Raw genomic sequence first — 25,542 nt, 5'->3', positions numbered from 1 at the left:
GGTCGACCGGACAGGTTTGATTTTGACCCGCCGGAGCCCATTGCGCATCATAATCGGATCGTTCGGCCGTATGGCTGAACGATCAGATTACCCCGGATATAGCCATGCTCGTTAATGGCATGTCGCCAAACGAGCGGATCTTTGCGTCTATGGCCACCTTAAGTTTCGGACAATTGGCCAAAAGGGCAGATCATTTTACTCAGTCACATTGACTAATACAGGTCCTTTCCATTTATTAGGACAATACAGGTGACGCATTTCATGCCTATTGGGGCACTTACTCATAGGCTATAAGTAAGTGCCCGAATAGGCACGAAACGCCTTAGGCCATCATCTCTATTGTCCTTATAAATGGATTTGAACTTTTAAACCACTTTTTGGTTTATTGTTTTGAAACAAATCTCCTATTATTTGGTTATGTATACATGCACTCATAGACTAGGGTGAACTGTGAGTATTTTTTCACTCTTTACTACACCTATTAATTATGTTTCCACTTGGCAGTGCCAATATTCTGCTGTTTGTACCCTTTTTTCATTTGTTTTTCAATTGTAATACAGGTCCTGGTCAACAGTCTGTCTGATTGGATCTGGGGTGGCCCATTTGGCCAATTATGTAGACAATGTAAAGATCATTGGCCTCAAATGGAATTAGAGACTTTTGAACCCTGTTTAAATGTGACATTATTTGCCCAGGTGTACGCCGAAAAACAAAATAAAAGCGCAAAATTTGACCGGACCCAGTAACCACCAGCAACCAATCGGGTGTTCGGTTTGAAACAGGTGACCAGTAAACGCTACTTGCTGTTTTTGTAGGTTACTCATACCGAAGCCATCAGGGTAGCTCTCATTTTCTTCCATTCCCAGCAATATTTACTATAGGCAGGGGAGCATGCGTTCATGGTTCTGATTAGGCTTTCTCTCTCGAGAGGGAGGCTTTCCAGCCTAGAGCAATATTACATATGTATAAAACCATTAACATATGAGAAAACAGCCCGGGGAGTGGGGGGTTAGCCAGCTAAGTGCTCTCTGAGCATCGCTCTTCCAAGATAACTTGGCATCGCAGAACTGCACCTTTTCAGGAGGTGAATTTGCGAATTCGTTGAAATGATGGAGCGATTTGAAGCAATCATCCTTCAATGTAATGCACGGCAGAATGCCTTGGCACCGAGGTAGTTGCTTCTGAGCCGCTGAAATTGCTTTGCTTATTTCAAGGAGAATTCTCCCGCTGGTAACTTGGAAAACAAGTATGTTTGTGTGAGCGGAGGGTGGGGGTGACTCTTATATTGGTTACTAGTCATCAGCCCCATTTACCTAAAAGCATCATACTTAAAGCCATATTTGAAATTGTATCAAAATTAGGGTAAAATGACCACTTATCCCCTTTATTCAGCTGCTGCTACTGCTGGGCATTAGAGCGCAAAGTAAATAGCTTTAAAATACATGTCCTTTAAAGGGGTTGTTCACCTTTAAAAAAAAACTTTAGTATGGTATAGAGAGTGATATTCTGAGACTATTTGCAATTGGGTTTAATTTTTTATTATTTGTGGTTTTTGGGTTAGTTAGCTTTCTATTCAGCAGCTGTAAGTTTGCAGTTTCAGCCATCTGCTTGGCAGGGTCCAAATTACCCTAGTAACTAGGGATGCACTGATTCCAGGATTCGGTTCGGGATTTGGCCTTTTTTCAGCAGGATTCGGATTCGACTAAATCCATCTGCCTGGCCGAACCGAATCCTAATTTTTATTTACAAATTAGGGGTGGGGAGGGAAATTTCGTGACTTTTTGTCACAAAACAAGCAAAAAAAATGTTTTCCCCTTATGATTAGGATTCGGATTCAGTTTGTTATTCAGCTGAATCTTTCACGAAGGATTCGGGGGTTCGGCCGAATCCAAAATAGTGGACTCGGTGCATCTCTAATAGTAACCATGCACTGATTTGAATAAAACACTGGAATATGAATGGGAGAGGGCTTAAAAGGAAAGATGACAAAAAAAGTAGCAAAAACAATAAATTTGTAGCCTTACAGAGCATTTGTTTTTAGATGGGGTCAGTGCCTTCCATTAGAAAGCTGGAAAAGATAAATAATTCAAAAACGATAAAAAATAAATAATGAAGACCAATTGAAAAACTGCTTAAAATAAGCTGTTCTATTACATACTAAAAGTTAACTTAAAGGTGTACCACCCCTTTAAGCATATGTGTTCGGCCATTTGTCTGAAGGACTCACGGCTGACAGTAGATGTGACTAAGCATCCAGATCAGTGGTGACAGGAATCGTTTTTTGAACCTGTTCTGTCCATATTGTTTGTTGACCTTACCTACAGCGACAGTGCTGACAGTGGGCTGCCATAAACCTGAGGGGGGATGCTCTTGGGGACAGGGACATGTAGAGATCTCAGAACAATGCCATTGGCTTCACGCCCTGTGTCGTCGTTGCCCCCAGGCAATTACTCATCGAGCAAAAGGTCTCTTCAAAGGACAGAACAGGTGAAGCAAACCACGGTTACCAGTGTTTGCATTTGTTTCCATGACAGCAACTCGCATGCCCTGCCGTGCCCATAATGGGGATGTTTGGACGGCCGGAGCTTTATGCAACTCGCTGAATAAAAAGAGCTTCTAGGCTGTGATTTTGTTTTGTACAGTACCTTAAATTGAACCCACTTCACTCCACCGACAAAAGAAATATCGTTGGCAAAATAACTGTGACGTTACCATCTGTTGGTACCTCACACTGAAAGGGATTGTTCACCTTTAAATGATCTTTTAGGGGCTGATTCACTAAGGGTCGAATATCGAGGGTTAATTAACCCTCGATATTCGACTGGGAATTGAAATCCTTCGACTTCGAATATCGAAGTCGAAGGATTTAGCGCAAATAGTACGATCGTACAATTGAAGGATTATTCCTTAGATCGAACGATTAAATCCTTCAAATCGAACGATTCGAAGGATTTAAATCCAACGATCGAAGGAATATCCTTCGATCAAAAAAACTTAGGAAAGCCTATGGGGACCTTCCCCATAGGCTAACATTGAGTTTGGTAGGTTTTAGATGGCGAACTAGGGGGTCGAAGTTTTTTTTAAAGAGACAGTACTTCGATTATCGAATGGTCGAATAGTCGAACGATATTTAGTTTGAATCCTTCGATTCGAAGTCGAAGTAGCCCATTCGATGGTCGAAGTAGCCCAAAAAACACTTCGAAATTCGAAGTTTTTTTACTTCGAATCCTTCACTCGAATTTAGTGAATCGCCCCCTTAGTGTTATGTAAAGAGTGATATTCTGAGACAATTTGCAATTGGTTTTTATTATTTTTGTTTTTTGAGCTCTCCAGTTTGCAGTTTCAGCACTCTGGTTGCTAGCATCCAAATTATCCTAGCAACCATGCATTGAGACTGGAATATGAAAAGGAGAGGCCTGAATAGAAAGATGAGTAATAAAAAGCAGCAATAACAACACAGTTGTACCCTTACAGAGCATTTGTTTTTACATGGGGTCAGTGACCCCCTTTGAAACTGGAAGCTGGAAACCGTTAGAAGAAGGTGGCAAATAATTAAAAAAACTATAAAAAAAAGAAACAATGAAGGCCAGTTGAACAGTTGCTTAGATTTAGCCATTCTATAACATACTAAAAAGGTGAACCACCCTTTTAACTTGATGGACATAGCTTTTTAAAGAGAGAAAGCCCAGTTTTAATTTGAAGAATACAATAAGAAATAAGGCGGCTCTTTATTTTGATGGACAGATATTCTTGTGGTAAAAACACATCAACCTCAGGAGCATGTGGAACCTACCTGTACATAGCTATAACTTAATGGTTGCTTTGACCTCTGGAGATCTTGTATAGCTTTAACTTAATGGTGGTTCTACTTCTGGAGATCTCGTATAGCTTTAACTCAATGGTGGTTCTACCCCTCGAGATTTCGTATAGCTTTAACTTAATGGCTATATCTATCTTTAGAGAGCCTGCTTCGGTTTAAATTGATAGTTGTTCCACCACTGGAGATCTTTCTTAGCTTTAACTTAATGGTGGTTCTACCTCTAAAGGTCTTGTATAGCTTTTACTTGACGGCTGTATCCATCTATAGAGCGCTAGCATAGCTTCTAATTGATGTTATATCCACCTCTGGAGATCTTGTATGACTTTAAATTGATGGTTATATCCATCTCTTGAGATCTTGTATGACTTTAAAGGAGAAGGAAAGCCCCAGGGCGCAAAACCCCTCCCCCCTCCCGTGTATTGCCCCCCCTCCCTCCTCCCCCCTGGCCTACCCCTCCCGCTGGGCAAATGCCCCTAACTTGTTACTCACCCCTCTGCGCAGGTCCTGTTCACGGAGTTCACAGTCGCCATCTTCTCCCATGCGCGTCTTCTTCCTGCTCTGACCGGCGTCTTCTGGCGCATGCGCAGTAGGAACAGGTACCGGTACAGCTCTATTGCGCATGCGCCGAATGTCACGAAGTTTTCCGATTTCACTTCGTGACATTCGGCGCATGCGCAATAGAGCTGTACCGGTACCTGTTCCTACTGCGCATGCACCAGAAGACGCCGGTCAGAGCAGGAAGAAGACGCGCGTGGGAGAAGATGGCGACTGTGAACTCCGTGGACAGGACCAGCGCAGAGAGGTGAGTAACAAGTTAGGGGCATTTGCCCAGCGGGAGGGGTAGGCCAGGGGGGAGGAGGGAGGGGGGGCAATACACGGGAGGGGGGAGGGGTTTTGCGCCCTGGGGCTTTCCTTCTCCTTTAACTTCATGGTTATAGCCACCTCTGGAGATCTTGTATGACTTTAAATTGATGGTTATATCCATCTCTGGAGATCTTGTATGACTTTAACTTCATGGTTATAGCCACCTCTGGAGATCTTGTATGGCTTTAACTTCATGGTTATACCCACCTCTGCAGATCCTACATATGTTCAACTTCATGGTTATATACTCCTCAGGAGATCTTATGTAGCTTTAACTTGATGGTCATATCCCACTCTTGAGTTCTTGCATAGCTTCAACTTGGTGGTTGTATCCACCTCTAGATATTTTGCTTAGTTTTAATTTTATAGTTGTATCCACATCTGGAGATGTTACATAGCTTTATCTTGATGGCTATAGGTCAGGTTTGGAGATCTTGCATTGCTTTAACCTTATGGACACATCCACCTTCAAGGAGAAGGAAAGCTACGGAGGCATTTTATTGGCAATAGATTAGCTGCAATAGTGCAAGCTAGAATGCTATATTTATTCTGTAGAATGTTTTACCATACCTGAGTAAAAAGCTCTAGAAACTCTCTGTTTGTTTAGGATAGGAGCTGCAGTATTAATGGGGTGTGACATCACTTCCTGCCTGAGTCTCTCCCTGCTCTGGGCTCAGATTACAGTAGAGAAGGGAGGGGGTGGGGAAGAGGAACAAACTGAGCATGCTCTTGCCCAGGGCAATGAGGTTTAAGCTGAAGGCAGGAAGTCTGATACAGAAGCCCATGAGTACACAATAGAAGGAAAGAAATGCTGTGTTTCTTTTGACAGGGGACTCAGAGCAGCACTACTTTGGGGGTTTACTGGTATATTTAGATGGACCTTTCTGATAAGGCTTACTTAGTTTTAACCTTTCCTTCTCCTTTCAGTGGTCTAGCCCCGCTTTAACCTGATTGGCACGTCAACCTCCAAAGAGTTAGCGTAGATTTAATTGGATGGCCCCACATCAGCCTCCAGATGTCGAGCACAACTCTAACTTGATGACAAAGGTCAACTGCCAAAGATCAAGCTTTAACTTGACTTGAAAGCTCAAGAACATGCTGGACCCATGTCTTGAGAAGCTCAAAAGGGAGGGAGATGTCTGCTTAATTTACACTTCTTTCTTAATTGATTTGTCATACACTAGAAACTTACATAAATATTAGTCAATAGCTTATGTGTGAAAATGTGATGTTATCTCCATATGTTATGAGATTGGCACAAGGTGTTTATAGAGATCACATTGTTGAAGATTATTTAGGGCACCTAAGAGACCGCAGCCATGTTGAGTGGTGAACCAGTTCCTCCTTTTGCATTTGTTATTAAGCAACACTGCTCCTGAAATTTCTTGACTGGAAAGGGTTAAAGAGCTCTGAGCTTTGCATGGAGCTGGGGTGACACCAGAGCACCATGGGCTCCCCAGAGCCTAGCCACTTGCACGATCTGCCATCGCTATTCCTTTCCCACCTCTCCCGCATCAAGGAGGCCGGGACCTTGGAGCTGTTGCATGGCGATAGTTTCCATGGAAACCACTTCACGGGTTTCCATGTGCTATGGCTGTCTATGTCACTTTGTGTCTGCCTCAAAGTGAAGCAAAATAAGGTGGGAATGGGGGCACATGGGAGGATGAGGAGGGCAGCCTCGCCAGAGTCCAGAGTGGCATTCTGGAAGGGAAATATTGTGTAATAAATACATGCTTTATGTAAACAAATAGTAGATATGTATCCACAAACAAACCAATATTTATGTGTATGTCATATATCAGTCACTTATGTTACTCCTGGAAGAAAGTTTGTCAATTTCATGCTAAACATGAATCAAATCGGTGTCTCATTCGCTGAAAGTGCATGCTGGGAATTGTAGTTTGGGGAGACAGATTGTGGGTGCTGGTAATTTGGTGGAGTAGCAGGAAATCTGATGCATCTGTAACTGTATTCCTGTACATTAATATATCTGTTTGTGTGTGTGTGTGTATCCTGCACATGTAAGCACATTATGAATAAATAATAACCTACCCGCTTTAGTGCCCTTTAGCGTTGTACTTGCAATGTCACCTGCATTTCTGATTGGTCACCTGCTTGATAATGTGATGCTTCTGTGCGAGTACCAAATACACTAAGGTATAAAGCTGCTGTAATAACACTGTAGCTCCTGGGAGCTCCTCTAGTACAGCGGCTGCCCCATGGGGGACTCATAAGCGAATAGGAGGCACTGATATACAATAAACTGTAGCAAGCATTGCCAATCCAAAGCCATCTTGCCCTACAGCTATATGTTTATTAATGATGCAAAACACTGTAGGAGGTCAATAGCCCTTCACAGCAGGTGGTATAGCTGTTTAAATTATACCTACCCCCAAGTGCTCTGTTTTACCCCTTAGATCCACAAAATACAAATTTATAAGCCTTTTTGCATTGTATAGAAGAGAGCAGGGGTCTCCGGGAAGTTCCATTTCCTGTGTATCCTTCCCTTACTGCTCAGCAGAACAGGAAGTGACTGCTGCACTGCCCCCCTGTATTGGAAGGATATCGTAAAACAAAGCAAGAAGCAAACTTAAATTAACACTGTTCCTGGTGATCCCCTTGCAAACAGCATAGAACTTTCTTTGCATTTAGTTGTTCTGCCAATCCCCATGCCCATCTTTGCCCCGCAAAAATGGGGAAGACGACATGAGGAGAGGAATCTCCTATTAACCCTCTGGCTGCCGCTTTACCCACAAGAGAATCTTTCTTTGCATTTAGTTGTTCTGCCAATCCCCATGCCCATCTTTGCCCCGCAAAAATGGGGAAAGCGGCAGCCAGAGGGTTAATAGGAGATTCCTCTCCTCATGTCGTCTTCCCCATTTGCTGTCCATGCCCATCTTAAGCCAGCTAATGCCTAATTGAAAAAGAAGCTTAGGAGGTTCAGAAAACCAGATCGACAGAGGAACATATCCAGGAGTGGATGCCGGCTTCCTCTCTCCGCTGGGAATGAGGGGTAGCAAGGAGGGGAGCTGTCAGTGTCTTGGGAAACAAAAGAAGACGGCAGAAGGCTGCTAGGGCTAACTTACCCTTACTGCTTTGGAGAGCGATGCTACAGATCCTTAACTGGCCGGCAAGCCTACCCACTAATGCCAGCCACCCCCAGGGGATGCTCCTGTGCTTCACTTACAGAGGTAAGGGAGCCTATTCATGGCTGATTCTTCCAAAGAAGACTCTTTTTATTTTTACAGCACAAGGCCTCTTAACTGGGCATGTTGCCCTTTAAGAGAACTGCTCAAGGACATCATAGATTTCATTGTAGCATAATAAGAGCCCAGAGCATGCAGTTGTAAGGAGGGACAGGTTTATCTTCCACTTCTACTGTGTAGAAAACTTCCCCGTGAAACACCCAAATCAACTCCACAAACACTGTCTTACATACAATCAATTGCATTTAAACCTTTTTAGCTACTTGTCTGTTGCACTTAGCACAAAGCTCTGCTCGACATTAATCTGGGCCATCGATTGCAGAGCCGCTCCACTGGCCAGGAGGCAGATAAAACTCCCTGCGAGTTGGATAATCAGTTCCTATTGGCAGCGGATTTGCAATTACTAGTTATTTGTAACCAGGGCTGAGAGCTGATAAGTTTCTCCTTTTCTTCTCTCTGTGTCTGGTTTCTTCAATCATCAATATTAATATCAGCAGAATCCTTGCAAGGTGGGACTTGCTAGATGTGTGTGTCTTTTCTCAGCCTCGTCTATGTTACCCTTTATTGGATTGAGCGTTTTCATCTCTGGGCGATTATATGTTTGACATCTCTGCTCTATAGGATTATTAGAAAGCTGTGCGCATAGACCAAAGGCATGGCAAGCATTTACAAACAGAGCGGCATAGCTCTCCAAAATAAAGAGATATATAATGTTTTTTTGCCTTTTTTATTATCCTGAAGGGCTTGAATCATGTAAAGAATTGTATGAATAAGCTCTAATAAAAGCTTAAGGAGGACAAAATAAAAAATGAACTGAATTATTGAGTTTATCGATGAACACAGTTTACTGATAAGCAGCAGTCCTGTCCTGCTTTATGGCTGAGATTCTGTCTATCTGTATAACAGAGCATTCTGTCCCAGTGGCTGCACAGATCCTATCTGATCCCCATTGTAAGCAGCAGTCCTGTCCTGCTTTATGGCTGAGATTCTATCTATCTGTATAACAGAGCATTCTGTCCCAGTGGCTGCACAGATCCTATCTGATCCCCATTGTAAGCAGCAGTCCTGCCCTGCTTTATGGCAGCTGAGATTCTAGCTATCTGTATAACAGAGCATTCTGTCCCAGTGGCTGCACAGATCCTATCTGATCCCCATTGTAAGCAGCAGTCCTGCCCTGTTTTATGGCAGCTGAGATTCTAGCTATCTGTATAACAGAGCATTCTGTCCCAGTGGCTGCACAGATCTATCTGATCCCCATTGTAAGCAGCAGTCCTGCCCTGCTTTATGGCAGCTGAGATTCTAGCTATCTGTATAACAGAGCATTCTGTCCCAGTGGCTGCACAGATCCTATCTAATCCCCATTGTAAGCAGCAGTCCTGTCCTGCTTTATGGCCGAGATTCTAGCTATCTGTATAACAGAGCATTCTGTCCCAGTGGCTGCACAGATCCTATCTAATCCCCATTGTAAGCAGCAGCCCTGTGCTGCCTTATGGCTGAGATTCTAGCTATCTGTATAACAGAACATTCTGTCCCAGTGGCTGCACAGATCCTATATAATCCCCATTGTAAGCAGCAGCCCTGTGCTGCCTTATGGCTAGGTTTTTAGCTTTCATTATAAGAGAATTTTGTCATAGTTTTAGTTGTCCATGGAAGAAAGTGTCAACTCTATAAAACTCAAATCTCTTGCTTCAACGTTTACCTTATTTTTGAGTTGCTCATATAAGAACATTTGACAAGAGAAATCAAAAGCACAGTAGTTTTAGGCAGGAAGCTGGGTGGGCGTGCCTTGAAAAAATACTTCCCCCATCACCTCAAATAACTTTTTTTTTTTTTATTAGTGCTTTCCAAAAAACTTGCTAATAATAGGCGTGACCACAGATATTTCATACGAAGCAACTTGGATTTTAGGTTTACTCTGAGATCCTTCCCTGCTTGCATTTTCGATATTCCGAAGGAGACTATTTATCTCTTCCATCTGTAAATTTCCAGAGGACTTCAGCTTCCTGTCAGGGAGATATAAATAAAAATCATTTTCTCCGACCTGACATAAAACAGCCCGGCCAGCCACATTATGGTATTTGCATTTATAAATGGGGGTAAACTGTAATGTAGCAGCGCATAACATACATTGCACTAAAGAACTGTCTGGCAGATTTAAAAGAGTGGGTTTATGTGACAGCAGGGGGGTCAGGTTACTCTGGGTTTCCCTCTTCAAAGTTTTGTAAAACTGCTGGAAAAACCCTGTGGCCTCTTCTATTACTTATCCTTGTTTTATAGCGACGGCCTAGTTACAAGGTCAAAGGAGAAATGTATTCAGTAGGATGAAACCCTTTGGTGAGACAGGAGCCAAATCACTTGTGTCTGGCGGCCATTTTATAGCTGACAGGATGGATATCCCCAGCCTCCCAGAATCCTCTGCCAAGAAAGATGAAGGGAGATTTCTCCTGTGAGAGAAAGAGTAACAATATGGTGTCTTTGTCTGCCTGCCGCCAGCTTTGCTTGGTTGTGTTCTCTTTCCCTCTGTGCTTTTCTCTCTTGTAGTGACAGAGAGTTCAAGGCTGAGGTATTGTGCCACCATGTTTACATGAGGTGTTACACAAGTAAGCACTCGCCTTTGTTTCCATTCAGTGTTCCATACCTTTTGCCATTCTCATTCTGCAATTCACCCTTCAGCCGTGTCTCTTAGCAGCACTGATGTTGTTTTTCTCATTCGTTCTGCTAGTCCTTACTTCCGCCATCTTGCCCTTTACTGCGCATTCAGTCTTCACGCCTGTAGCAGTCCCGAGGAGGTGTAGCTTTGTGTTGTCTAGATCCCACCACGGACGGCTGTTAGGAAAACGAACTGGATACTATTTATGTTGAAAGTGGCAAATAGGGGAATATGAAGCTGTATTTCAGTGTATTTCAAATAGGGATGCACTCAAAACAGGGTTCTGGATTCGCCAGGATTAGGCCTTTTTCAGCAGGATTCGGCCGAATCCTTGTGCCTGGCCCAACCTGAAACGGCATATGCAAATAAGGGACAGAGAGGGAAATCACTTGACTTTTCGTCACAAAACAGAAGTATAAAAAAAGTCCCACTTTTTCCTTACACGCCTCTAATTTGGTATTCTGTCGAATCTTTAAGTATTCTGGTATTCGGGCGAATTTTCAGTGCTTCCCTAATTTTAAAATTTAAAATAGGACCCCTGGGCCCCTGTAGAAGTTTGAATGATACTGTATATACCCTTATACTTTAATGTCTAAATGGCAGCTTCATAGCACGTTCATACTATATGAAAACTATAATACTAAGTGAGTTGCTGTAACTTTCACACTTGAACTTCATTGTCATTCAGGGGGCTACAAAATAGCCTTTTTTTGTAAGGCCCATATTCTTTCCGTTGCAGATTTGAGGCAAGAAATGAGGCATATTTTCCCTCTGACAGACCCACTGCCAGAATTGGAGATAATTGCTGCCTCTGTGTGATGCATTTTTGCCCGTTGGCTGCACAGTCCCAGATAAGGCCGGCTTGCCGCGTGCTGCTGCGGAGCTATCACAGTAATTTGCACATGTAAATCCCAACAATATCAATTGACACACAACCAACCGTGTAATTGGTCTGATTTGAAAGACAAGACCCTTCTAAGTGGCTTCCGGAAATCAGCCGAGTAAATAGGTGCCCTCAGCAGGACTGTGATTGATGCTGCTTTGTTGGTGCTGTGAGTGTCAGCTTTTGATAGATTCATTTTAATTTGCTCTCCTTATTACCTTATTGTGCTTGCCACTGCCCTGCCTCCCCTGGCACCTGTGTCGGAGAGATGGATCAGTTTAAATATATATTTTCATTTTGACCATGGCAGTCTCAATGCCTCTTGTGTGGAAGCCTAATCCTGCCCTACAAGACTTAACCATCTCATTACACATGCCTACGAAGGCCTGAAAATGTTTTCAAAATTTAATTCATTAGTTTAAGTAAAAAAAAAACATTCAACTAAATATTAAATGTTTTTTAAGCACGGATCCAAGTTTTATTTCTTGAGGGGAGCAGCATCACAGTTAAATTCCCAATTAAACCAGGAAGTGGCTGCAGGCCGGGCAGTGCTCCTCAGTGCTTTTTCGGGTTCCCCTTTTACTTATCTTGCCCCAGTCTGGAGAGAGGAATGTTTAAGTAAAGAGCAACACAGACTTCAGAGTTTATTCAGTGAAAGAGAAGTGCTCGCTGATTATATAATCTATTTTGTGATCCTCTTTTCATAATATTTTAGCTAGCTTGTGGCTAAACTACACTTACCAGAATAGCAATAAATATATATATATATATATATATATATATATATATATATATATATATATATATATATAGTGATGGGAATATTACACATAATTAATATGAACATTGGGGCATTCGCAAGACATAATTGGAACTAACAATGGATGTTGGCTCATTTAAAACAAGGCAGAATCTGCCAACAGACAGCACCAACTTTTATAAACTGTAGGAAAACCTTTCAACATGAATATTATTTTACAAATATCATTAAAGATTTCCAGTTGACCTACACAAAAAATAAATCAAACATTTAGTAGAAAGATGGATGTTAGGGAGCAGAAGGTTAGTGTACAGGACATTGGCAGGAATTAATGCTGGCATCCCCAGTATGGGAGAAGGGTAGTGGGTAAGAGTCAGCTGGGCAAATGGCATTGTGGAGATGGTGGGATGGTGTCTAGGAGTAATTCAGTATAGTAATATTAGTAGGATGGAAAATGTTGGAAGAGAGTTTTTAGGCAAACAAAGGTATTTGACTGCTATGGGCGTCAAAATATGGGGCACATGCCAGAGGGCATCTCATGTGGAGCCTGATAAAGCCAGAGAGATGGCATTTCAGTCTAGGGAAGCTACCACTGACTCTAGTGAAAGGTCTTGTGAAGTTTATTATTGGTGAGTGTGACCCATTTGGACCCTTGCTTACCTTAAGTAGGAATATAATTGAGACCAGAGATATCTAGGTATTGCATACATGGAGTTCCTTACAGGGTTTTACTTGGGATGAACGTTGGGGAACACCCTCTGAGAGGTCAAGAGTTAAAGGGAGTGGAACAATACACAAAGGGACCATTGGAGCTCACGGAAGAGCCTGTCCATTGTGTGTGTTGAGTGGTGTCCGAGGCCAGAGAAAGGTTAAGGGGCACAGCTAATCTAAAATGTCCTGCCCTTTGCTTTGTCATTGGCCGCTTTTTGTGAATTCACCCTTCCCATTACTAAGTGCCATGGAAGTTTTCTAGTGTGGACAGTTATAAGTTATTAGTAACATTACCCATCAAAGCTCCGGTTAATTATTTGGCTCCTTTGCATCCATGAACCCTGTACTTTGCTCCCCCAACATTTTATGAATAGTGTTAAAGCATGCAGAGTCTTTCCCTTTGCATTGGTAAATGAACCCTGTTGAATAAGTTTAGATTAATAAACCATGGAGTCAGAGACTGTGCCAGAAAAAGGACACCATGATTGCAAATTACTGGAAATGGACTTCTTCAACACTTAATTATTCAAAACCAGAACAGTTTAGTAATATTTACTAATGCTCTATTACATTTTTTTTTTTTTTTTTAAAAATACACCTTTGTGTTTAGTTCTCCTAGGAAAAAAAACGTGTTTCTTATAATGAGATAAACAGCCTCTGTGTTCCACGACTCAAAAGGAATTGTGTATTTCTTTAAACAAAGTCCCTCACATAACATTCACAGCTTGGGTGTGGAACTGAAAGAGGTGCTTGTTGTTTTTACAAGTTAGGGACCTGTGGTCTTCAGTCTGGGGAGAGATTCCAGCAGACCTGGCCTGGTTTAGTAACAAGAGCTTACAGCGCCAGTGTGTCCGCTCAGCGAAGCCCATTTTCCCTTGTTGGCTGCTAGAGGCAATAAACGGCCCACGGCCAGCCTGCAGGGTTCCACAATTCCCATTGCTCCCTCCCTACCCAAGACAGTATTAATATTTTGGGAAAATAAACAGCGGTTTCAAAAACCCAATAAATGGTCAGCAAAAAAGGGAGAAGGTTCGGGCCAACAAAAATTTACAGGATGCCTAGTTCAGTTTAGGATTCATCCTCCGTTATTAAATAAAGGACAGTAACACTACATAATAAGGGGCGCTTAAACGAAAAAGCATGTTGCAGCACAGATAAATATAAAGAAAAGATTTTCATTATAGGATGGATTATATGCTGGTATTATTAGATTTCTCTTTTACTTAACCAGATGGGGTTGTCATGTTGCTCTCTGCAGACTTAATGAAACAAAAACTAGTCTTATGGCCAGGAAGCATAGTGTGCAAAAGGAGGCAACTTCCTGAATATACAGGTGTGCAAAAAGATGTTATATCCTAAAAATACATTTGTGCAAACAAAAATTTTCTTCTTGAATATAAAGGTGTGCAAAATTAAGTCCTGGATAAAAAAAAGTGCCTAAAAGGAGGCTTCTTCCTGAATATAAACGTGCCCAAAAGGAGGCTTCTTAAATATTAAAGTGCATAAACGGAGGCTTCTTCCTGAGTATCAAAGTGGCCAAAAGTATGCTTCTTCTTAAATATAAAAGTGCCCAAAAGGAGGCTTCTTCTTAAATATAAAAGTGCCCAAAAGGAGGCTTCTTCCTAAATATAGACATTCCCAAAAGGAGGCTTCTTCCTGTATATAAAAGTGCCCAAAAGGAGGGTTCAGGCAAGAGACATTTAGTGTATTTGTATGTCTTTTCTACTAGTGTCTCATTTTGGGGTGGTTGAAGCAACAGAAATGATGTCTCTTCAGCCCTTTAATGTTTCACTGTTTTTATTAGCCTCAAATTTCCAGATTATGAAACGTTATCTAGAAAACCTCAGGTTGCCAAGTACGGATTAAACATCTCTATAGTGTCATGATCTGTAATGTCAGCATCTTGCCCATCTATGCTCTATTTCGGCATCTGCTCTACTCCCAGCATTCTTAGCCAACCTGTTTGTTACATAACTAGCATATTCCGTTGCATCCATGCTGTGTTATAGGAAGGAAAGCGTTAACTCTCTCCCTCCTACAGAGAGAGTGATGAAGAATTGGACTATTAAAGCATCCCACGCTAATAAAGGCACCGGTATGATTTTCTCTTCTCTCTGTCTCCTTCCAACCCTCAGGTAGTGCTGGGGTGTTTTTTCTTCTTCTTTCCCAGCTAAAGATAGAACTGCAGATTTTTAATTAGCAGATGGGGCAGCGCAGACATAATTAGACACACTGCAGCCGTGAATGTGTGTTCTTGTGAATTCCAACACTCGTGCTAATGCGCCAGCTACACTCATTTATTGTCAAGAGATCATGCATATTAAAAGATCAGACCGCCTGCTTGAAGTACGGAGAGGGTAGATCAGGCCTGGTTTAGATACCTGCAGAGCAGCTGACATGTTAGTGTCACTGTTACACATACCTGGCATACTCATATATGGCACCATGCATGGTTGTCTCTCTAGGTGGCTTGTCATTGACCTTATGGATGCCTATGCCATAGTTCTCTTTAATTGAATTCATGAGGTCAGGCAAATATTGGGACCCTATACATCTCCACTTGTAGATAGGAATAGTTATGGACAGTAGGTATAGGAGAGCAAAGGGCTTATATTGAGATATATAATGCAGAAGAACAAAAGGCCAGCACTAGGACAACAAGGTGCCATTAGGGTAAGATGCTGGCACTAAAGATTAGGCTACAGCAGAAGGAACATAGTGAGAGAAGGACAAGATGGAAGGAGGAGAGGAAGATGGAGAGAGTAGGACAAGATTGAAGCAGTAGGGAAATATGGTAAGAGTAGGGCAAGATGGAAGCAGTAAGGGAGGATGGAGAGAGTAGGACAAGATTGAAGCAGTAGGGAAATATGGTAAGTGTAGGGCAAGATGGAAGCAGTAAGGGAGGATGGAGAGAGTAGGACAAGATTGAAGCAGTAGGGAAATATGGTAAGTGTAGGGCAAGATGGAAGCAGTAAGGGAGGATGGTGAGAGTAGGGCAAAATTGAAGCAGAAGGGAAAGATGGTCAGAGTAGTACAAGATGGAAGCAGTAGGGGAAGATGGCGAGAGTAAGGCAAGATGGAAGCAGTAGGGGAAGATGGCGAGAGTAAGGCAAGATGGAAGCAGTAGGGCAAGATGGAAGCAGTAGGGAAGATGGCGACAGTAGGGCGAGATGGAAGCGCAAGATGAAATCAGTAGGGAAGATGGCGAGAGTAGGGTATAATGGATGTTCAATAACAATAGTACTGGAGTGAGGTTTACATACATTTTGAAAACGTTTCAGTATTTGCATATGGTAGTGTGATTAAATGGTAATGTTTTCTTATTATGTTATAGTGTATTGTATTCTATGGCTGAGATTCTGGCTATCTGTGTAACAGAGCATTCTGTCCCAGTGGCTGCACAGATCCTATCTGATCCCCTGCCCTGTCTATGTGTATTTACAGTATATGTCCCTGAGCACGTGGGACTGAATAGTTCCCTCTGGGTAAGAAATCTTTGCTGCTTCAACTCCATGCTCACAAATCTGGACCAGCTGCTTTTTCAAAACACATTTCGGGAATCCGTCTTCTTCCAATTTTTTTTTTTTTTTGCTTTGTTTCTCCCACCCCTCCTACTTCATCGTTTCCTGGCCTGAGAATATACACGGGGAGGGCTATTTATAAACCGGCCTTGGCTATTTTTGGGACACAACAAGTGTGAAATTCCTGCCCGCCAAACAATGGGGTTTGCGAAGCTCAGAACAATTCATGGAGACAGCGCGGCCCTGGTGTTCCTTGTCTGTCCCCCCTCTCCACGCACACGCGCGGCCAACCACGCACTTTGTCATGATAATGGCGTGACTCATTCATATGCTCAGGACAACAAAGAAAACTTCCTGTTTTGCTTCACGGTCCAAAGCCTCAACCCGGACCCCACCCGCCCACTCACTTTGAAAGCAACTTTTTAGCCGAGAAACGTCTTTGATTTCCAGTCTTTTTAAAGTAACAGTTCAGTATAAAAATCAAAAATGGTAAATAGATAGGCTGTGCAAAATAAAAAATGTATTTAATATAGTTAGTTAGCCAAAAATGTATGTATAAAGGCCGGAGTGACTGGATGTGTAACACCAGTAACAGAACACTACTTCCTGCTTTTCAGTTCTCTAACTCTGAGTTAGTCAGTGGCTATAAGGAGGGCCACATGGGACATAACTGTTCAGTGAATTTGCAATTGATCCTCAGCATTCAGCTCAGATTCAAAAGCAACAGATATGGCCCATGTGTCCCCCCTCATGTCATTGGTTACTGCCTGGTAACCAATCAGTGGAAAGCAAGAAAGCTGAAAAGCAGGAAGTAGTGTTCTGGCAAATTATGTTACACATCCAGTCACTCCAGCCTTTATACATTGCATTTCTGCCTAACTAACTATATTAGATACATTTTTTTATTTTGCACAGCCTATCTATTTACCCAGATTTTATTTTTATACTGAACTGTTCCTTAAAGGAAGTTTATTTGACCCAGCTCTGTGTTTTGACTAGACAGGCTAAATATCCCCCATAATGTTTTTTGGGACATTTTTCCTAGGGGAAAAACATAAAGCATCACTTGAGCTTTACTTTATCAGATCTTATTCTGGTCAGGGTACGTGTTCTTAATAGTCTCTGTGTGATGGAGGCCATGCCTTTAATTATGATAGAATTTTGGGATGAGATTGGCCTGGCAGGATACCAGGGAATATCCCGTTGGGCCCCACCCTATGTCACACCCCGTTAGATCTCTTATCTCTACCATAGAGATTGTGATGTCCATTCCATTTAGTACAGGTTATATCTAATAGTGTACACTGTGTCCTTAATGTGAAACTTTCTAGTGAGCCCTAGAAGCTTCAGTCCAACCCTGCAGACCAATTTTGCAAATTCCAGCTCTCTAGATACTGCTTTCAGCTCTGCTGGGAAATGTAGTGACAAGAACTTGTGCTTTTGATTGCTGGGGTACTTCCAACAGATCATGTTGTCATAAGTTCTCTGTTACATGGCTATTTATTGGTTTTTGCAGTCGCTTTACCTTTAAATTAACTTTTAGTATGCTATAGAATGGCTAATTTTAAGCAAATTTTCAATTGGGCTTCATTATTTATTTTTTATAGTCTTTAAATTATATCCATTCTTCTTCTGACTTTCCAACTTTCAGATGGGGATCACTGACCTCATTTATAGGGGTTGTTCACTGCTTAGTATGACGTAGAGATTGATATTCTGAGACAATTTGTAATTGGTTTTCACTTTTTATTATTTACGGGTTCTGAGTTATTTAGCTTTTTATTCATCAGCTCTTTAGTCTGAATTTTAAGCAATCTGGTAGCTAGGGTACAAATTCCCCTAGCAACCATGCATTGATTTGAATAAGAGACTGGAATAGGAATAGGAGAGACCTGAATAGGTCTGAATAGATCAGTAATAAAAATTAGAAATAGCAATAAAGTTGTAGCTTTACAGAGCATTTATCTTTTAGAAGTGGTCAACGCCCATATAAAACTATAAAAAAAATAATAATGAAAACCAACTGAAAAGTTTCTGCAAATTGGCCATTCTAGGACAAAAAAAGTACTAAAAGTTACCTTAAAGGTGAACCACCCCTTTAAACAATAAATGCTCTGCTCTCTGAAGATGTATTAGAGATCACTCTATTAAAATCACCAGAAATCCTTTCTCTCTACATGCAGAATTTGTTGAAAAGGCAGTTATTGGGTTAGATTTTGTTTGTACTGGAATCAGTTATTTGAGTGAGCTCAAATACATCTTCTAGGCAAAAGGAGCCCCCCTATAATATATTTTGGATTATTCTTCTGACACCCAACTCCTGCATGAAGACAGAATGAAGAGAAACAGATGCCGAGAGAGGGATAGTGAATATAAACTTGATTATTTCCGAAACGATGCAGTATAATTAATTGGTTGTATTTAGAAAGTTTATTATTTAATGTATGGTGAAGCTTATATTACATTTTCATTTTCACGATAGTTCCCCTTTAAGTCCAACATTAAATTGTCTTAGAACTCTCCTTTAAGTACGCAAGTTGCAGAGATCCCCCTCCAGTGTGTGTAGATTGTAGTACAGGGGGACTGTATGATCCCCATTGAGAGCACATGAGATGAAAACTTGATTAGAACACAGTTGTATATATTTGTGGCAAAAAGGGCAAGTATATTGTATAAGTGGCCTGTGTCCCCATCAGCAGAGTGTATGTGTGAGTTAATCAGACTGATAATAGATGATTGATTTGAAACTGTTAAAGAGGCTTTGGGGAGAGCAGTTACAGTAGAACAATGTGCATGGATTGGAGGTTATTATCCTCGGGGGGATACAATTTAACAAGGCTGAACTCTCTCTGATGGGAAACATGTTTTTTCACATGCTTTTTCTCTCTCTCTCTCTCTTCCCCCACCCTCGCTCTCGTAGTGAAGCCGGCCGAAAGCTTTCAGAACATCTGGAACCAGCAGGAGAATAACATGAACTGACGGGGAAAAAGGGGGCTCGTTTTTCAATTATTTCATGAACACATTGTGAGAAGCAGGAGGAGGGGGGTCAAAAAACCGGGAACCCGTTCGCCGCAAGGTCTCCGCTGGTCAGTGAGGATTTTCCAGGAACCATGGGGAGAAAAAAGATCCAGATTCAGAGGATCACAGATGAAAGGAACCGACAGGTTAGTGACTGACCCGATTCTCCAAGATTCTCCCGATTCTGTATTTAGCATCCATTGTCTAGTCTACGTTTTGTTTTCTTGCACCAATGGAATGGCTTGTGTATTGTACAGGGAGATTTCTAAAACTTCATAGAAAGTTGTGCAATATTTGTGTGCAGCCTATTTGGAGCAGTTGCTTATTACTGCTGCACATACTCACCTCTTTTTGGTGCAGGTAGCACTGTAGCATCTTTACTTGCTGTAGGGAAAATAAAAAAGAGATCTTGTAGCAGTGTCCATAATATCACAGTAAAGCTTATAATTACAATGTGCAACAGTGCCTGTAGTATCAGTGAGAATAATAGCAACATAGCGCCTGTATTACCAATGAGGATAATCGATAAGCAGCACTTTAAGTAGCAGTGAGAATAATAGTTGTGCCTATAGTAGCAGTATAGAGCCTTTAGTAGTGGTAGGGATAATAAAGCAGCACCTATAGAAGCATTAGGCATGATACCATAACAGTAGTGCAAGTAGTAGTTGCGAGAATAGCAACGTAGCGCCTATATTACCAAAGAGGATAATCACTAAGTAGTGCCGATATTACCAGTAAGGATAATCAAAAAGTAGCGCTTATAGTAGCAGTGAGAATAATAGTTGTGCCTGTGGTAGCAGTATAGTGCCTATAACAAAGTAGCACCTATATAAGCAGTAGGCATGATAGCATAACAGTGCTTATATTAGAGGCTCAGTAGTGCTAGTAGTAGTGGTGAGAATAATAGCAACGTAGTGCCTATATTACCAATGAGGGTAATCACTAAGTAGTGCCTATATTACCAAAAAAGTAGCGCTTATAGTGGCAGTGAGAATAATAGTTGTGCCTATGGTAGCAGTATAGAGCCTACAGTAGTGGTAGGGATAATAACAAAAGCAGCACCTATAGTAGCGGTAGGCATGATAGTATAACAGTGCTTTATATTAGAGGCTCAGTAGTGCTAGTAGTAGTAGTATTTATACAGCACTGTTGCATTTGATTTTATTGTTCACTCCCATCAGTCCCTGCCCATTGGAGCTCACAATCTAACGCCCCTATCACTTTCACCCACAGTTTAATTTTATCTGTAGCCAATTAAGCTGCCTGCATGTTTATGGAGGGTGGGAGGAAACATATACAGACTCGGGCTGGTAGGACTTATAGTGCCCAAGTTGCAATCAAACTCAGAACCCCAGCACTATAAGGTAGAAGTGCTACCCACTGAGCCACCGTACTGCCCTTCATAGCTTACAGTAGCAGTGACTGTCCCTAGCATAAACACAGTGGGCCTGAAGAAGCTGCTGATTCACATTGGGCTGAAAATTGGGCAAATATCAACTGGGAAAGATTGAAAATCCAGTTGGACAATGGGAGGCAGTCCTCATTTAATGGAACTCCATAGGGACTTGCTTTTTCCAGGGCTTACCTCAGCACAGGTAAAAAAGGCCTTGGGTCCAGGGTTTTCTTACTCCACATTTCACCCGGACCAGGTATCTATGAAAACAATTCTCACAGTGGCTATTATGGCTCATCCCACGGGGGGCTTGAATGTATTCTGGGTGACTTCCCCACGCCAATTAAATGCCATGGGAAAGTGTCTGCTCCAGCTCATATATTACATTGTACATACATAGCAGTTATAGATGCATAAAGACACACATCCATCAAGCTCAACTCTTTGCTTACATAATCCTGCTTAGCTGATAACTGATCCAGAGGGAACTGGGGTAGTTGCTGCTTCTGTGTAACTATATAGTAGTGCTGGGCTGGTTTAGAACAGGAACTAGTTGGCATTCCAACAATGTGTTCTAGAAACTAGATCCAAACAATAGAAATCTGCTTGGCAGTTTTACTAAAGGCAAAGCAATTTTAGGGGATCATAAGAGCACCACAAAACCTGAGGGGAGAAGTAGAGAGATGGCAGCCATCTTTATCCGGAGTTGTTGGGCCAACAATCTCTGGGTCTTCCGGAGCTGAACTGTTCTTATCCCATGTTCTGTGAGCCAAGGCTTCTGGGATATATATGAGGTCATACTGATTTAAACAGGTCAAGGGCCTGAGATATTTTGTGACCCCGACTTTACTTTCATTTGTTGGCTTATAAAAACAGAAGTATCTCAGAGCTGATGGGGAAATAATTGCCCATTTCCCAAAAGGGACTGGAATCAGTGGGAAAAAACAAAGTATCTGGGGAGTCCAAAGATCCCAGAGCCAATCATTTCTTATTTCTGGTTTATTTGGAAATTTACTCGAATGTGAATCTCATACTCATTGGGTGGGACATTTATAGACCCCTGGGGCCAGCACTAACTGCCTAGGAAGCACGGTTGCCAAATTGATCCTTTAATGGGCTGACGGGATTTTAACCCTTTATAGACAAAGCGGGCAATCATGGGTCCTGGAAGCAATTAATCTCTAATATGCCCACTGGGAGGCTTTCGTGGGGGAAACTAGAGTGAAAAAGCCCAAACTACCAGGTTAAATCTCAAATGGGTTCAAGATGTCCTTCATTAGCTGCCACTGAGTTGTTAGACAACCCAATGTTGTTTACAGCATAGTAATTGTGTTGCCATATGTGCGGTTTCCTGTGTGATGCCCCCAATAGATGTGACCCTCCAATGGCTTTTTATGGCCTCCAGACTCTTCAATAGCTCTACAGAATGCTGTGTACAATATTAAAAGGGCTGGTCACCTCAAAATTAAAATTTAGTATGATGTAGCGAGAGATATTCTCAGACAACTTGCAATTGGTTTTCAGTTTTTATTATTTGTGCTTTTAGAGTTATTTAGCATCTCTTTAGTTTGCCGTTTCATCGATGTGGTTGCTAGGGTTCAAATTTCCCTAGCAACCATGCATTGATTTAAATAAGAGCTTGGAATATAAACAGGAGAGAGCCTGTACAGAAAGATGACTAATAAAAAGTAGCAATACAAATATATTTATGACCTTACAGAGCATTTGCTGTTGAAATGGGGTCAGTGACACCGATTTGGGAGCTTGAAAGATTCAGGAGAAGAAGGCAAATAATTCAAAAATGATAAAAAATAAAGACCTATTGAAAAGTTGCTTAGAACTAGTCATTCTATAACATACTAAAAGTTACTTGAAGGCGAACTACCCATCAGTATTAGTGGCCTTTGGCCACGTACATGTCATGAATGGTCAGATATCTGTTGGACAGGTTGGAATATCCAATATCAGTATAGCTGATGTGCCCTTGCACAGCAGAATTTCGGATCCCCCAGTTGGGAAATCTAATAAAGTTTCTGAGCAAAATAAATGCCAAAATTATCTCTGCACTTCATGCCATGCAGTGCCATCCATATTGAGATTAATAATATTATTATTATTAACATGTAATTATAAAGCACTAACATATTCCGTGCTGCTGTACAGTAAATGGAACATACTGAATTACAGGTAAAGCAACCAATAACCTATCAAATAAGTGAAGAGGGCCCTCCCCAAAAGAGATGCAAATATACATCACCAGCTCTATTACTGGGCGGCTAAGAGGCACTGGCATTGCCTGGCAGCTGCCCCAACATTGTAAAAAGATATCCCCTTTAAATCTTTTACACGCCTATATTAGGTTTCTTATGTTGTTCTTAATACAAAGCACATAAACCTCCAGTTGTTATACTACAACTCCCAGTATACCCTGACAGCTGTCTGCCATGTGTTGTCATTTGCTGTTCTGTAAGAAATTTGTCATTCTTACAATTATCCCCTGCATCTGCTGGCATTCCTGTTAATGATTTCTGCTATTGCACTCAACTTCCTGTTTGGCCTCATTCATCAGGAGCAGACAGGAAGTAGCATTGCAGGCACCGATAATAAAAGAGGAGTCGATGGCGGAGCTCTCCCCACTCCTTCCTCTCTCCCTCGTCCACCGCAGCTATCGCGGGATCTCGGTAACTCTCAACCGAGTACTCCAATGCATCCAACCAAATATCCGCTGGCAGCGCAGGTAGACATATCCACGGGAGGCGGTAGGAATAATATCAATAAACGGCTTTATTTAAACATACATAGTGGTAAATAAAGCCGTTTATTGATATTATTCCTACCGCCTCCCGTGGATATGTCTACCTGCGCTGCCAGCGGATATTTGGTTAGTAGCATTGCAGGGCCTAGGAGAGATGAATCTACACAGCCTTAACCAAAGCCTCCTTGATGGAGATGGCTTTAAAGCAGCAGACAACATCTAAACTCATGGTAGGATAAATACAGTGCTAATTCCGTGTATAATAACCCAGAACACACAGCAGGACAAATACAGTGTCAATTCCATGTATAATACCCCAGAACACACAGCAGGATAAATACAGTGCCAATTCCATGTATAATACCCCAGAACACACAGCAGAATAAAAACAGTACCAATTCCATGTATAATACTCCAGAACACACAGCAGAATAAATACAGTGCCAATTCCATGTATAATACCCCAGAACACACAGCAGGATAAATACAGTGCCAATTCCATGTATAATACCCCAGAACACACAGCAGGATAAATACAGTGCCAATTCCATGTATAATACCCCAGAACACACTGCAGGATAAATACAGTGCCAATTCCATGTATAATACCCCAGAACACACAGCAGGATAAATACAGTGCCAATTCCATGTATAATACCCCAGAACACACAGCAGGATAAATACAGTGCCAATTCCATGTATAATACCCCAGAACACACTGCAGGATAAATACAGTGCCAATTCCATGTATAATACCCCAGAACACACAGCAGGATAAATACAGTGTCAATTCCATGTATAATACCCCAGAACACACAGCAGGATAAATACAGTGCCAATTCCATGTATAATACCCCAGAACACACAGCAGGATAAATACAGTGCCAATTCCATGTATAATACCCCAGAACACATAGGATAAATACAGTGCCAATTCCGTGTATAATACTCCAGAACACATAGGATAAATACAGTGCCAATTCCATGTAAAAGCCAGTGTGGTTACAAAAATCAAGGAAGAATGAAATTCTCTATAAAGTATACACAAAGTCTGGAGCTGCCATATTGTTGTCTTACTCAATCTTCAAAAGGCTGAGTTCTTTAGACAGCAGATCTCAGAAACACACAGTAGTCCCAGATGGTTTCCAGTTTATTGCACAGAATAGGCTGACGGTGCTTTGGAAAAAGTTGGGCCTACAGAATGGCAGGTCGGCTGGATTTTCCATTATCTGCTTGTTTCCGCACAGGAGCGTTAGTGATTATTGCATTTGTGCTCTAATAGGAAAATCCCCACACTCAGTGGCAATCGCTGCTCCAGCTCCTCAAACATTATTAACAACCAGTAGAATGTTTTCTGCCTCATGAGCTCGCATTCAGGGCCCTGCGTGGACCTTAGCAATGCCAGGTCAATATTGAACATGGCTGAACACTTTCAGCTCTTGGCTGCCGCCAGCGCACATGAAATAGCAATGAAGTGACTAATATAGATATAAAGGAACGAAATCTTAGTTTCCAGCCTGGAAAAAAAATAGACCTGGGGATTATAGCACGAGGTTAAAGGGAAACTTTGCCCAGAAACAGCCTGGAGGAAATATAGATTTAAAGTGGGAGCGGCCATATTAATTACTGGCAGAGAGACACTTGGAGTGCAATTTTGCTGAGCAGTAAATGTGGCAGCTCCATTAGATGAATGAAGATATACAGGTATGGGACCTGTTATCCAGAAAGGCCGTCTCCCATAGACTCCATTTTATCCAAATAATCCAGATTTTTAAAAATGATTTCCTTTTCTCTGTAATAATAAAACAGTAGCTTGTACTTGATCCCAACTAAGATATAATTAATCCTTATTGGAGGCAAAACCAGCCTATTGGGTTTATTTAACGTTTACATGAGTTTACAAGCTATAAAGAACCAAATTATGTAAAGATCCGTTATCGGGAAAACTCAGGTCCCGAGCA

General features: G+C 41.7%; 1 protein-coding gene across 6 annotated transcripts in view; it reads left to right on the top strand.

Moving 5' to 3' along the window:
• mef2d.L (myocyte enhancer factor 2D L homeolog) overlaps positions 1–25,542 on the top strand; it is a 157,939-nt gene that overhangs the window by 82,707 nt on the left and 49,690 nt on the right. For 5 of the 6 annotated variants that reach the window (XM_041572171.1, XM_041572170.1, XM_018229254.2 and 2 more), the window contains 1 exon segment: positions 19,336–19,579. In XM_041572171.1, the coding sequence (XP_041428105.1) occupies positions 19,526–19,579 (54 nt within the window). In that variant the 5' untranslated portion in view covers positions 19,336–19,525. 6 annotated transcript variants of the gene reach the window in all.

The sequence above is a fragment of the Xenopus laevis genome, chromosome 8L (genome assembly GCF_017654675.1).
Source record: "Xenopus laevis strain J_2021 chromosome 8L, Xenopus_laevis_v10.1, whole genome shotgun sequence".
Classification (NCBI taxonomy): domain Eukaryota; kingdom Metazoa; phylum Chordata; class Amphibia; order Anura; family Pipidae; genus Xenopus; species Xenopus laevis.
This window is presented reverse-complemented; position numbering and strand designations above follow the sequence as displayed.